This window comes from Schistocerca gregaria, chromosome 11 (assembly GCF_023897955.1).
Source record: "Schistocerca gregaria isolate iqSchGreg1 chromosome 11, iqSchGreg1.2, whole genome shotgun sequence".
NCBI lineage: Eukaryota > Metazoa > Arthropoda > Insecta > Orthoptera > Acrididae > Schistocerca > Schistocerca gregaria.
This window is the reverse complement of record NC_064930.1, coordinates 108,814,371-108,829,814: the sequence shown is the minus strand read 5'-3', so window position 1 is coordinate 108,829,814 and position 15,444 is coordinate 108,814,371. Positions and strand designations below refer to the sequence as shown.

Below are 15,444 nucleotides of genomic sequence, written 5' to 3'. Positions count from 1 at the left end.
CGGAAATACCTGCTTGTCTTCATTTGTTTCCTCCTACAGCACCCAATCTTCAGAGTCAATAGAAGTGAGTAGGTAACAAAAATGCTCTCCATATCTCCATCTTTCGTATCCACAGTGGTTGAGATTACAATCTGGTAAACTACTTTAACCTGTTTAGTATGCTGGAGCTTTGTCCGTAAACTAGTATGTGGCCTGAGTTTTCATTTGTTGAAGTAACATCTCTTAGAGGACCGAAAATGTCTAAGCCGGCTATGACCACATTTTTATACAAAATTAAAATGAACATAGATAAATTAACAGATTTTACACCGAGACATTACACTATAGCGATAAACAATTGTCAGACCATAAAGCCATCATTTAAATTGTTGCGGCGTTCTAGAGAAGCCTTTTTCTCACTTAACACCTGTTTTCAATAATTACCTGCCTCGAGTTGCCACAATCCTGCACAACTCAACGAGATGCTCAACACACTGGTTCATAGGGCATACTCGACATCAGACGAACAAAGTCTGCCCAAAGAACTCAAACACCTAGAAAATGTGTTTCGCGGGAACGGATACAGCAAACGACAGATCCAGACAGCCCTCAGACGACGGAAACACTGCAGAAACCCAGATGAAGAACTGGCTAAAGATGAGGAAACAAGCCTTGCCTTTCTACTGTATTCAGGCAACGTGACATCAAAAATTGTGAGACTGCTAAAACAACACAAAATTGACACGGTCTTCCTACCACCATCCAAGATACAGGCCATACTGGGGACAGTTAAAGACTGATCTGGCCTCAAGAAAGCGGGCGTATATAATATTCCATGTGGTTGCAGCAAATCCTACATCAGTCAAACAATCCGAACAGTCGAGACCACTGCAAAGAACACCAATGCCACACACGCCTAGGCCAGCCCACCAAATCGGCACTGGCAGAACACTGATTGCAAACTGGACACAACTCTAAATACGAAGAGACCAAGATTGTGGCCCTTACCAGTTTCTACTGGGACAGAATCTTCAAGCAGGCCATTGAAATTCACGTAACGGTCAATCTCATAAACCGAGACACAGGTTTTCAACTAAGCAAGGCGTGGCAACCATTACTTAACTCCATCAAGGAGTCACGCCACAAGTGGACACAAGACCCTTCTAAGACGGCTGCAGAGGACACTCCACGGGATTCTGCATCTTTCACCATCCAGCGCGATGCCGCAGATGGTGCGGACCTGGGGCGGCGGCCGTAATCGAAGCCTTGGCACTCACAAACTGAATATCAGCGGGTGCAATCGGACCATCGGCTCAGGGAATCTAAACCTGACTGATGGACATAAATAACGCTGACAATGAGCAGACAGACCATTCCATCAGAACCACTTGATGATGCCGGAAATGTTATTTGCCAAAATATCGTAGGACTTCAACAATCGCGTCCGGCTGGACACACGAGAGCCCTGGAAACAACACAATGGATGCTGACCAGTAGCACGTTTTATGTAGGAGGAAAACTGCTATGTCTAAATTCGACAGCTTGCACCTGCCTCCCAACACCCACCCCCCTAAAAAAAAATTAATATTATTGTCTAGGCACAGAACTTACCTCCTCCTTGATGACCTCCTGAGTGTTGGACCTGGTACCTGCAACAATTTGCAAAATTAGTTCAGTCTTATGATGACAGACAACAAGCATATCTCACTAAAAATGCACATAAGACACGAATGCAGCCTCTCTCCCATGTTCTGGAAGTGAAATTAAAATTCAGGGTGCAAGGACACCAATGCTACTAATTGATGATGGCACTGCTCTGTTCAGTTTTATACAAAAGAATTACAGGATTTGTTAAATAAACCTAACACAGTGAGCACAGGGTACGCAAAGAGTAAGCCACAGAAAGGTGAGTCATGAAAAGTACTAGAAATGTGGTTAGCATTAAACTTAACATTTTTTATTTGTTTTAACATTTCAAAGAAAGAGAGACATTTTTGAAATTACATAAGAAAGTATCAATTTCATTCATTTTTCCATGCTGAACGAACTGTGTCAACACTATCATTTTCTCCACAAAACAAAGTTTGTCTTTTGTAAGCCATACCACACTAGCGGCTAAGCCTTCAGTGCCCAGACTAACAGCAAATGACTGAAGCTTCTCAAGCACACCAGCTCGAAGAGATTTTTTTTGTCCTCCACTCCCATAAGGATTCTTCAGGAAACAAAAACTTCTCATGGGGTTCACTTCCTTGCTGCTTATGATAAACACAGGATTAGTTTGATTTATTGGAGTTTTTTCTAGGGAAGCAATGACAAGTTCGATTAATGATAAATTTCATTTATCGAGGTTTGAATTAAACCAACTGTTCTCTGGAAGGAGCATAATGCATGTCGGATGAAGCAAGGAGAACATAAGAAATACATTAACAGGACATGTACACAAGGGGGAGACCCAAAGGAAATGGAATTTTTGTTATAAAACATTCATTTGTGAACCTTTACACAATTCCTTCAGGCACCTTCAAAGCACTCTCCATCAGATGCCAATGCACTTGTCAATTCTTTTTCCCCACTGCTTGAAGCATGTCTGGAACTCTTTCAACTTTGACATCGTCCAGTGCCATTTGTGAAGTTGTTTTTGCTACCTCCACATCATAACACTTCCTTTTTAACTTTTTCCATTTGCAGGACTAGGAAAAAGTTGCACGGGGCTAGGTGTGAGGAATATGAAAGGTGGAGTGACAGACCATCCATCAAATGCCAAAGAGTGTGACTAGACTGTACTGTGAAACAAAAAGGGACTGTGTAAAAATTGGGACACTGTACAGGTGCTGTTGATCGCGCAGCTGAACACCCCACAAACCAAACATCAACATCATCAAATGCCAAATAGTGGGTCATTCGTAAGGGCATGTGTGTGGGAACAGTGTCACGCCGAACGAACCAGTCACCGAACTGCCAGTGTTTCGAGCATTTCCTCCACACAGCCTCTCGCAGGTGTCTCAAAACTTCCAAATAAAACTAATGGTTAACAGTCTACCCAGAGAGTACAAATTCTCAATGCACAATTTCACGAACAACAAAGAAGACAACGATCATCATCTTCAAATTCAACCTCACTTGCCAAGGTTACTTCTTTGGTCTAGGAGAGTTGGGAGACCTCCACTGGTTTCATGATTGCTATGTTTCTGGGTCATACATGTAACACGAACTCCCATCACCTGGAAAGATTTTGTTCTTTGTTCAAAAAGTTTGGATCACTTTCAGTCTCTTATCAAGTCCTGGTACACATTCAAGTACGTGGTTTTTTGCTCCTGTGTGAGGAGACATGCAACAAATTTAGTGGCAGGTCGTCTCTTGTGCAGATTTTCACTCAAATTTCACTGGCACAAGCTCCAACCCACACACACCTGACGAAATTTGGTCGCTCGTGAAACACTGCTTGCCAATCTTATCAGATTTTTCCAACACTTCCCCTCATTTCGCTGTGTTGCAGGAAATCCAGAATGAGTTTGCTCTTCAGCACTTGTCTCTTCAAGTCAAAAGTGCCGAAAACGTTGATGTGGCTCTTAGAATCATCCTGGAAAGCCACTTTAAGCATTTTGTGAGTCTCCGTTGCCGATTTTTTAAAGCAGGAAACAAAATTTCATACACACTATCGTCTCTTAAAGTTGCCGTAAAATTCATAAGCAGAGTACACCGACAGTCAGAGAAACACTACGCTCACATGTTCAGCTACACACTGATGCTGTCTGTACAGTCAATTTGTAAAGGCCTCTACTAACTCTGTCTGCTGGGAGAACTCTGCACTACGAATGGTATCACACTCTCAGTCCAGTTTTTTTTGTGTTACCTCGTACTACCAAGTGACTACCCCAGTACCTGCAAACCAGTAATAGCTGCAATCACTCTGCCGATCTAATGGCTTCCAGGTGCAACAAATATTTTATTTTCAATATTTTGCATGATTATTGACTGAATTTAAATATTTAAAAGGCTATCATACTTCATGATTAAGAAATTCAGGAGATATGACCTCAGACATTGAGATGCTTGGAAACTAACTACTGCTTAAAATGACTCACGGCAAAACTTCAATGTCAGGAACAAAGTTTTAATTTATTACTTCTTTACTACTAACTGTATTCGCAAAACGCTTTGCATGCAGTATCTACACATCACTGAACAAATCTGAAAAATTATATTGTTGTAAGAGACAAATTAGGAGACAGGACATCAAACAATAAGATGCCTGAAGAATGGGAGAGTAAACTATCCTGACCGTATTATTCATCCAGTGTTTCTAATAAGAGTACTTAGCAACTTTCAACAAACTTTAAGCATAATTTCAAACCTTTTCTAAAGTTTTTTCTCACTCACATGTGTAATACCAAGTATTTTAACACACTGATGCACAGGTTTGAAACTGCTGCTTTGCTGCATAGGAGTCCGACTCTTCAAAGAATTGGGTGGTTCACTGGTTTCCCACTAAAAGGAGTCGATAAGTATCTAACACAGGTCTTAATTACAGAAAGAAATTCCTAAGAACGTATATTTGGAGCACAGCATTAGTGAACCGTGGACTATAAGGAAGAAAGGAATATAGAACTTGTGATGTGGTGTTACAGGAGAATGCTGAAAATAAAGTGAGACTCCTAAGATAAGAAAGGCTCTCCACATAACTGGCAGAGAAAGGAGTGTGTAGACAAGGATGAGCTGCAGGACGATAGGATGTGTTAAGGCATCAGGGAATAACTTCTGTGGTACTAGTGGTAGATGTAGAGGGTAAAAACTGTAGAAAGTAGATATTTGAGCATATCCAACACACACCTGAACATGATGGGCGCAAGTGTTACTCTGACATGATTAGATTGAATCAGACCAGTGGGAAAAGTGATGGTAATTTACGTTTAACTAACGGTTACACATTTCATTATGGCAGCAAACTGCCAATATGTGTTGTCCCAGTAAATGTTGGAAAATGTGACAGAAGCTACAAAATATCATGCTTCTAAGTAACATTTTCCATTGTGGATGAGAGGGGTTAATGAAGAGATAAAAACTAAGATTGAAATTATTTAAGATGTATCTTTAAGTTTTGGTGATAAGCAGCTGGTTAAATACTACTGTTAACAGGTTGTGAAGTGCCAAATCCTAATTAATTCTCTTTTCACCCACCTCTCACGATTTGTTTTCATCATACACTGATTGCACATTTAAGCTACATTTACAATTGCAATTTTGTGTTGTGATAATGTCAGAATTCATCAACAGAACAAATATTAGTGGGCTTTGTCCCCAGTCTTTCCTTTTTAAACCACCTCCAATCTATCCCCATCTCCTCCCCGAAGAAGGAACTAATAGTTCTGAAAGAGAGAACCTTTTCTTGTACTTTTATGTGTGTATTGTTGATACTAAGTTTTTGTCTCTTGAAGATATGCATTGGCTAGCAACTCTGTACCTTAATATTAAAGATAAGTAGCTTTCTCTGACAAGAACATACACACCTTTGCTTACTGTATGTTAACTGCAGCTTTATGATTTCCTGCTGACCTGTACTGACAGGACACAGCTTCATATATTTCAGAACAAATGGTTACTTCTAATTCCCAACAACTGTAGCAATACCAAGGAATTAACGAGGCCATTTCTCATATCTAGTGATATCTGCATCTACAGGGTCTGCCTCGTAAGAGTCATCGAGCACATTTTCTCTAGTATATCAGACAATACACGCAACTGTATTTTTGCAATAAGTAGCTGGAATCAGGCAAGCAAATATTGGTCATCACATCTTACATGCGACGGCCAGCATCTATGGAAAGCAGCGGTTTCTTTCCCGTTTTAGACAAATTAATTTGTAAAGCAGAATTTTACATGTTCATTCAATAGGGTAGTCTCAAATTAATATACCGCAATTTTTGTTATATTAACACGTATTGACAGGGACAGTGAGACACGAGGAATAACCAGTGCTCCACTAGTGACTGGGCAGTGCTGCTGCACGGCGGCAGCAGTCAGTATAGGCCAGGGTGGAGCTGTCACTGCTGGACTACTGGTTATACTTCCCGTTTTTGTTTCCGTTAATACACCAATGGCCATTAAAATTGCTATACCTAGAAAAAATGCAGATGATAAACAGGTATTCATTGGACAAATATATTATACTACAACTTACATGTGATTACATTTTCAATCAATTTGGGTGCATAGATCCTGAGAAATCAGTACCCAGAACAACCACCTCTGGCCATAATAATGGCCTTGATATGCCTGGGCATTGAGTCAGACAGAGCTCGGATGGCGTGTACAGGTACAGCTGCCCATGTGGCTTTAACACGATACCACAGTTCATCGAGTAGTGACTGGCGTATAGTGAAGAGCCAGGTGCTTGGCCACCACTGATCAGACGTTTTCAATTGGTGAGAGATCTGGAGAATGTGCTGGCCAGGGCAGCAGTGTAACATTTTCTGTATCCAGAAAGGCCCGTACAAGACCTGCAACTTGCGGTCGTGCATTATCCTGCTGAAATGTAGGGTTTCGCATCGATCGAATGAAGGGTAGAGCCACAGGCCGTAACACATCTGAAATTTAAGTTCCACTGTTCACAGTGCCGTCAATGCAAACAAGAGGTGACCGAGACGTGTAACCGATGGCACCTCATACCATCACGCTGGTGATACTCCAGTATAGCGATGATGAATACATGCTTCCAAAGTGCATTCACCCCAATGTCGGCAAACACGGATGCGACCATCATGATGCTGTCCAACAGAACCTGGTTTCATAAAAAAAAAAAAATGACATTTTGCCATTCGTGCACCCAGGTTCGTCGTTGAGTACACCATCGCAGGCGCTCCTGTCTGTGATGCAGCATGAAGGGTAACTGCAGCCACGGTCTCCGAGCTGATAGTCTATGCTGCTGCAAACGTCGTCGAACTGTTCTTGCCGATTGTCGTCTTGCAAACGTCCCCATCTGCTGACTCAGGGATCGAGACGTGGCTGCACGATCCGTTGCAGCCGTGCGGATAAGATGCCTGTCATCTCAACTGCCAGTAATACGAGCCATTGGGATCAAGCACGTCGCTCTGTATTACCCTCCTGAACCCACCGATTCCATATTCTGCTGACAGGCATTGGATCTCTACCAACGTGAGCAGCCATGTCACGATACAATAACCCGCAATCGTGATAGGCTACAATCCGACCTTTATCAAAGTCGGTAACGTGATGGTACGCATTGCTCCTCCTTACACGAGCCATAACAATGTTTCACCAGGCAACGCCGGTCAACTGCTGGTTGTGTATGAGAAATCGGTTGTAAGCTTTCCTCATGTGAGCACGTTGTAGGTGTTGCCACCGGCGCCAACCTTGTGTGAATGCTCTGAAAAGCTAGTCATTTGCATATCACAGCATCATCTTCCTGTCGGTTAAATTTCATGTCTGTAGCACGTCATCTTCGTGGTGTAGCAATTTCAATGGCCAGTGGTGTAAATATCAATAAAACAGATATCACACTAGATTCACTTAAGACTGCTCTATTGGCTGGACACATGAAATACTGGCTTAAAATAATTTTGTTTGTAAAGGGAAACAGACCAATACCTTCAGTCAACACTCGGTGACACGTGAAAGATGTAATGAACACTTTGTTTGGGCTTACTCCAGCTACACTACACTACAGAAACAAAACTGCAAATTTCGACGGAAACCCCAGAGAAAATACGCCCGGTGATTCCTAGCCGAGAGACCCTCTGTCCTCCAGAAGATAGCTTACGTAATATGGCAGAGAATACTTAATTTGCCAATACCATCTTCACCCTAGACTGTTCCATTTGAGAACAGTCTACTGGAAATGCATCAGTCAATAAGCCCTCATACAAGCTCTAATTTCACAAATTTTTATCAGCAGCATCGTTCCTGGAGAAATGTGTGGGAGAAAGAAATATGTTACTAAAGTACTCAGAAGGTAGGATCAGAAATATAACATCAAATCTCTGATTTACAGTCTCTGACTAGTATCCCATTAAAAACCTATTCCTCTTTTTTGTATGTTTATCTCCACCAGCAATCCTACCTGGTAAGGCACTAATGAGCAATACTAAAATTTCTGTAACGAACATGGCTCAGAAACAAAATGCACAGCAAACCACCCACAATGGAGATAGCCAGTATTTTAACTTGTGCAGTTCTGCTGAAGTCCAGATAAACCAGCCAACTTATTCTTGCACCAATTACTGTCGAGGTAAAACTTAGAGAAAACTATTAATAGTGGAGTGGGATGTACCTGAAAAATTGATCTTTAATGTATTAAGTATCGAATCCACAGTTTTTGAGATGGCTGTGTTGAATGTTAAGTCCTGATAACAGGAGTGCTGGTAGGAATGAATGGCACCAGGAAATGCTTAGCATCCCAAGAAGTGGGTCTGAGGGCGCAGTACAAAAAGGAGTTACATGTAAGCTCAGCTCTGGAAAGCGTGGAGAAATTTATACTACACTTTGCACACTAAAGTACTATTATGTGCTATATCACACACTTGGTTACAGGACCAAGGATTTCTCGATAGGGGAAAAAAGCAGTGAGTTGACTCGAATGGAGAATCATTGACGTAAGTAGAAATAACATAGTGCTTGGTGCAGGGAAGTGTGTTGGGACCCTTGCAATTCCTGCTGTAAATAATGACTTCCCAGACACTATAGTAGCAACTTCAGACTATTTGTAGGATGCTGTTACCTTTAATGATACTATTTGCATATAATTGCAAAAATATCTAATCATTTCATGATACGATTTTGAAATGGTGCAGACACTGCCATTACAGTTTAAATGTTCAATAATGTAAAATCACGCCCTACACACTACAAAAAGTATTATCTTATGACTACATCATTGAGTCACAATACAAGTCTGATTAACTCATAGGAAATGGGTCAATCACGTAGGCTCAGTTATAGGTAAGGCACAAGGTACGACCTTGCATTATCCCAGTGTCTTGGCAGTTAACCGGACAGTCCACAAAGTAAATACGTTACAAACCACTTGAGGGCCCCATTGTAGGATGCTGCTGCTGATGATTGGTTTTTGGGGTGTTCAACTGTGTGGTCATGAGCACCCATTCAAAGTTTCAATTTTTAAACAGTCCACATTTTTTCCACAGTCCAATCTAGTCACTGTCTAGAATGACGAAGATGAAATGATGAGAACAACATGAACACCCAGTCCCCGAGCAGAGAAAATCCCTAACTGGGCCGGGAATCGAATTCGGGACCCCAAGATCCAGAGGCAGCTATGCACACTAAACCACGAGCTGCGGACAGAATACTGTTGAAGTGTGTCTGACCCGTGTTGGTTACTACCAGCAGCAGATGCAAAACACATAGGAACACTGGCAACACAAATGGTCACAGGTTTGTTACACCCATGGAGGAACGTCATGGAGACCATTAAGAAACAGAAATAGCAGGTTCTTTAAGACAGATGCAAATTATGCGGTAAAAAGATGCCATGGCAAGAGACTAAACCCTAACATGCAGTAACATGCTAATTCCCCTGTGCTAGGCACTATGGTGGTTTACATAGTATGTACAAAGATGTAAATAAACATGAGACTTACTACGTAGGAAAAAATACTGTGAGGCCTGGGATACACTTAGCACTTCAATTTGTGGGATCAAGCGTGTAATGAAAACACCTGCAGTAATTTTAACCACATTTGGTATGTATACAACATATTTTAATACCAAGTGTATAAGGCACCCCTGGCACCATTAGGAATGACAAACGACACACATACGAGTGTGGGCAAGCAAAGAGATGGCTTTCACAAGTAGTAGTTATTTACAGAAGCTCAAAACTTAGCCCAAACTTCAGTGCAAGCTAGTTTGCACTGTGAAATTTTGTTTCGAAAGTTGGCAGAAAATCCAATGAGATTTTGCTGTACGACGTATACCAAATGGCAAGACGGAACCGATACCTTCACTGCAAAGTAGTAACGGTAATGTTACCAATGACAGCATCACTAAAGCGGAATTACTTAAGATGTGTTGCTGAAATTCCACCACCAAAGACGAAGTAGTATATATTCCAGAATTCAAGTCAAGAACAGCTGCTAAAATAACTCCTTTAAAAGTAAATATCTTCAGTAAGCACAGCAACCGAAGTCACTTACACACAAATCTTTTCCAAAGTGTAATCCAATTAGGTCCCTTTCAGAGTGTGGCGATGAAACAATGTCATTTTTAGCTGTTAAATACCACTGCTTGCTCTACAAAATGTGTGTACCCGCTGACTGGAAAGACACACAGGTCACATCAATAAGCAGGAAAGGAAACATGAGTAATCCAGTTAATTACGCATTACTATCACTGACATAAATTTACAATAGTGTTTTAGAACAAAATGTTCAAAGATTACAAAAACTGACTAAGAAAGTTACTGACACATAACCATCATGAATTGCAAAATGAATTGGACAAGATACCAGCATGGTGCAAAAAGCAGTAATTGCCCTAAATATAAGCAATCTGATGTCCTCCATATGAGCACTAAAAGAAATTCCATTAGGAATCATTTACATGTAAATAAAAAATATAATGGTTGTAGATTTAAGTAAATTCCTCAGGATAACTGTTACAAACAACTTTAAACTGGAAGCATCATATACAAATTGTAGGGATGGCATTTCACTGGCAGGGCACTATGATGCTACAAACAACTTAATATAGAGACTGCCTACAATACCCTGGTCTGTCCTCTTCTGGAGTACTGCTGTTCATGTAGTGTGTTCAGTAGATGAGGGCACTGAGAAATTTCAAAGAAGAGCAACTTGTTCTGTACTGCCACAAAGTAGAGGAGAGAGTATCACAGACATGTTAGTTGGTATGACAATCATCAAAGCAAAGAAGTTTCTTGTTGTGGCAAGATTTTCTCACAAAATTCCAGTCGCCAACTTTCTCCCACAAAAATGAAAATATTTTGTTAACCCACATTTATACAGGGATAAGTTGCCATTCGAATAAAGTAAGAGAAATCAGAGCTCTCATGGAAGGATTTAAAATCCTTATGTTTTGAATGCTCCACTCTATAACAGCAAATGGGTTCTAAGAACCCTGTGCCAAGCAAGTAAATGTGAAATGCAGTGAACTTTAGTCATGTAGATACAGAAAATGTAGATAAATTTCATTCTTTTCACCATCTAATGTAACACAAATAGTTAAGAAACTTGACAACTGGCTAAGAATCCAAGATATAGTATTACGAGTGACCTGGATGAAATAGGAGCAGAAACTGGGCACACAAATGTGGGGTTTGTGGAAGTCTTTCAGTGCCGTGATCGGCCCTGAAACACTGAGCTGAACAGGGTTCTCCAGATACCAGCAAAATCTCGCAGAAGTGTTGTTCCTGTTGATTCTATTGGTAGGTGGAAATACACTGCACGCAGCCTGCACCTAAATAGAAAGGGGGAAGATAAGTTAGCTTCTCTACTAGCAGATACAGTAAGGGGGGTCACAGTCACACAAGGGATGATCCCTGTGGTTAATGGGACCAGGCAGACAGGTTTTTAGGTTAAAGCCAAAGTCCACAGAGACAACAGCCAAGGAAAATAAAATAAAATAAAAGAAGCTTTATGTACTCTAAATAGGGACAAAGCAAAGGGTAGTATCAATTCACTTCATCAAAATATCAGGAGAATAAAAAATAAAATAGATGAGCTGTTAGTGTGTTTAGATGATGTCAAAAATCAGAATGACGTTTATATACTTTGTCTGAACAACACTTAACTGTGCGAATGGAAATGACAGTATAAATGGGTATAATTTAGAGTCTTACACTTGCAGATCTAGCGAGGATGAAGGAGGAGTTGCTATTGACGCAAAACGTGGATATAAGTACAAAATTGTAGGAGTAAGTAAATTTTGTGGCGATCAGCACTTTGAAGTTTGTGCATTTGAACTACAGCTACATAATGTAGTGTTGATATTACCAACAGTGTACAAGTCCCCATTAGAAGATTGGAAACTATTCATAAAAAAGTAGACTCCATATTATGCTGTGTGTCAGACAAAATAAAGTTATTAATCTGCAATGATTTCAATGTAAACTTTCTGGGCATTCTGATAGGTAAAGTGAACTAGAAGTGTTATTAATGACCTATAATTTAGAATAAGTGATCAACTTTCCAACAAGTATAGCTCAAGACCGTAGATAATGTATTTGTACAGCATGATGCACAATTTATTAACTTATAAAACCTAGCAGAATGTACAGTTCAGAAACCTAGGATAATGGAATTAGTCTAATTAAATCAGGTGATGCTGAGGGAGTTAGATTAGACAATGAGACACTTAAAGTAGTAAAGGAGTTTTGCTATTTGGTGAGCAAAATAACTGATGATGGCCGAAGTAGAGTGGATATAAAACGTAGACTGGCAATGGCAAGGAAAGCATTTCTGAAGAAGAGAAATTTGTTAACATCGAGTATAGATTTAAGTGTCAGCAAGTCATTTCTGAAAGTATTTGTATGGAGTATAGCCATGTATGGAAGTGAAACGTGGATAATAAATTTAAACAAGAAGAGAATAGAAGCTTTCGGAATGTGATGCTATAGAAGAATGGTGAAGATTAGATGGGTAGATCACATAACTAATGTGGAGGTACTGAACAGAATTGGGGGGGGGGGGGGGGGGGGAAGAACAATTTGTGACTCAACTTGACCAGAAGAAGGGATCGGTTGTTAGGACACGTTCTGAGCCATCAGGGAATCACCAATTTAGTATTGGAGGCAGCGTGCAGGGTAAAAATTGAAAAGGGAGACCAAGAGACAAATACACTAAGCAGATTCAGCAGGATGTAGGTTGCAGTAGGTACTGGGAGATGATGAAGCTTGCACAGGATAGAGTAGCATGGAGAGCTGCATTAAACCAGTCTTTGGACTGAAGAGATCACCACCACCAACAAAGCCCCCACATTCAGGAGAACGAATTTATTCTGTTAACTGACTCTCAGCAAGGACAAAAAAATTACAATGATATGATGAGAATTTTCAAGAAGATGAAGATTTGTCGTTGTACAGTATGAAAGTAATTTTTCCCAAACACACTCTGCTAGTGCTGTATGATATCTATTTTTATCATCAGGTAAGGATTTTGATCAAGAAACTTCAAATCTGTTCTTATCTCATCACGAGATTTGGCAAAATTAAGCATTACACATGGTTCATTGACAACGTGTGATAAGAAAGAATCTTTTATGAATGCAACCCAAGTATGTTTTACTACAGAAATGTTTTGAATCAACACCATAATTGTAAATATGTCACATTCATAAAGTGCGCAAGATGCTCAGAAAATTACTGCTTCCTGTTTTGTCCCAACACGTCTAAACCAACAACTGCAAAATAATCCACATAAATAAAAATTAAATGTTTGTCAGTAAGCACATCAATTGAGAACAGCAGAAAAAGGGTTCATAATAGCCCAATAAGGTTTTTAGGGAAAGAAAAATTGGAGAAGTTGCTCAGAAAATTCAGGAAAACATGAAACGGCTTGTTCCCATTGGATATTTCTATGAACTCAAGGCTAAAACTCACGATTCAAATGATGGATATGTGTAATTCTTTTTTTTATTTTTTATAGTGATCCTGGAAAAGTTTTCAGGGTAATAAATTTGGGACAACGGCAAAGGAATGTCTGAAAATTTGAACAAATTTCTGTATGCACACTAGCTTAACTGATGGGCTACACGATGACTTATGACTTACCTGGTTGATGCTTTTTTTGTTTTGTTCAATGTACTCCTGGAATGGAAATAACTTATCGGAGCAGCTTGCATTCGCAATGACAAACTATTCACAAGGGCAGTCATTGAGTATTTGCGGCATTAACCCGGAAAGTCCACACTTCTCACACGGGCAATTGTATGTTGTCTGCTGCGATGCCAGAAAATCATCAGATTTGTTTGTTTTCACAGCAGACAACAAAACAAAAAAAAATTTGTGTATCATAAAGCACAGCAATGGATGATACGTCAGAGGAAGCCAATCGAAGCAAGAGATTTCTGTGTGTTAGTTATTTATTTTAACATTGATATTGCAGCCCAAATCTGAGTGATATTCATTGAGACTTCATATTTAATGGAAGAAAATAAATCATTTGTTTGACATTAAATTCTGACTTAATTCAATTGAGACTTCAATGAAACAAAATCGTGTGGTTCCAGATTGACCACATCCCAACTGCATGACAAATTTGAAACTGGAATACTTCTGAATGTGCTACTCCTCAAAATGAGTATCCATGGTGACAATCATTGATATAATGATTACTCAAAAATGCTTTTTCCTACATTTTAATTTTGTTTACACATTTCCAATAGCTTTTCACAAATCCACAAAAGACTGCAAATAAATTCACTGAAATTTGGACAGGCCAACGTCTGTTGGGGCAGCTAATCAATACGAAATTCCTGTGTACATCTTTCAATGCCAAATTTTTCTTCATCTTTCCTTTTCATGCCTTATTAAAGAATTACTAAATACAGTACACTGAGGATAATTTTGGTTATTTGTAGTGGAACAGAAAAATTAAATATTAAAACAAAGTTCCTGCACAGTGACTAAACCCAATGACACACTGACTACTGTTCTGTAGTTTTTCTGCTGCACCATCTGCTGCCTACAAACTATGCCAACATAAATGGCTCATGCTTCACCCAACATGCACTAAAAATGTTACTTTCTTGTTTTAAGTACTTGGCCATCTGGAGCTCCCATTTCTGTCACTCATTTCCCACAACTAGTCTTTAGTCCTACCACAAGATTCACCTGCCTCCTGTTCAAGCTCACGATTGCAAGACTTCTCTTCAAACATAGTTTCGGCATCATTGGCTTCCATGTTTTTGGTTTGGGATTGTAGTCCAATATTCCGCATGTTGCCTCCTAATGTGGTTTCTACTTTACCGCTGCCTCAGTGAAGGTTAGGATGTGTTCCAATCTAACAAACTGAACATCTTCCCTGTCCCAACAAGCCTACCAGCTTGTTCACTGCCATGTTTTCCGAGTGACCGGGGACACCACATCAGGTTTACCATGTTGTTTTCCCATAGCCTCACACCGGTTGCGTGGCATTCTGCAACAACCTCTGATCTTGCTGCAGGCGGTGGTGGAGACGTCAGAGTTGCTCGGTTGTCCAAACGAATGTAGATGCCACAATTTTTGTAGAAAAGATGTAGATTTTCCTTCACACAAGCTGACAGCAAATATTTCCACCTGAACTACCGTGCCCAGCTTCTCTAGAGAGACTGCTCTTTCTAGTCTAGGCTGTATCCCCTATCCCAGCCCTGGCACCCAAGTGTGCTTTCCATCTGTCAATAAACCAGAATGTCTTCTGTGTAGTACCATTGTTCATTGCACCACTACACACTCTTGACTGTTACTTAGAAAGATTTATTTAAGCAGCTGGAAGTTAC

The 15,444-nt window shown here is 40.2% G+C and overlaps 1 protein-coding gene across 5 annotated transcripts in view; it reads right to left on the bottom strand.

Annotated features, from left to right (window-relative positions):
• Positions 1 to 15,444, bottom strand: part of LOC126295376 (zinc finger protein 239-like) — an 87,184-nt gene that overhangs the window by 15,253 nt on the left and 56,487 nt on the right. For all 5 annotated transcript variants that reach the window (XM_049987858.1, XM_049987856.1, XM_049987859.1 and 2 more), the window contains one exon: positions 1,591 to 1,628. In XM_049987858.1, coding sequence (XP_049843815.1) covers positions 1,591 to 1,628 — 38 coding nt within the window. The remainder of the gene's footprint in view (positions 1 to 1,590; positions 1,629 to 15,444) is intronic.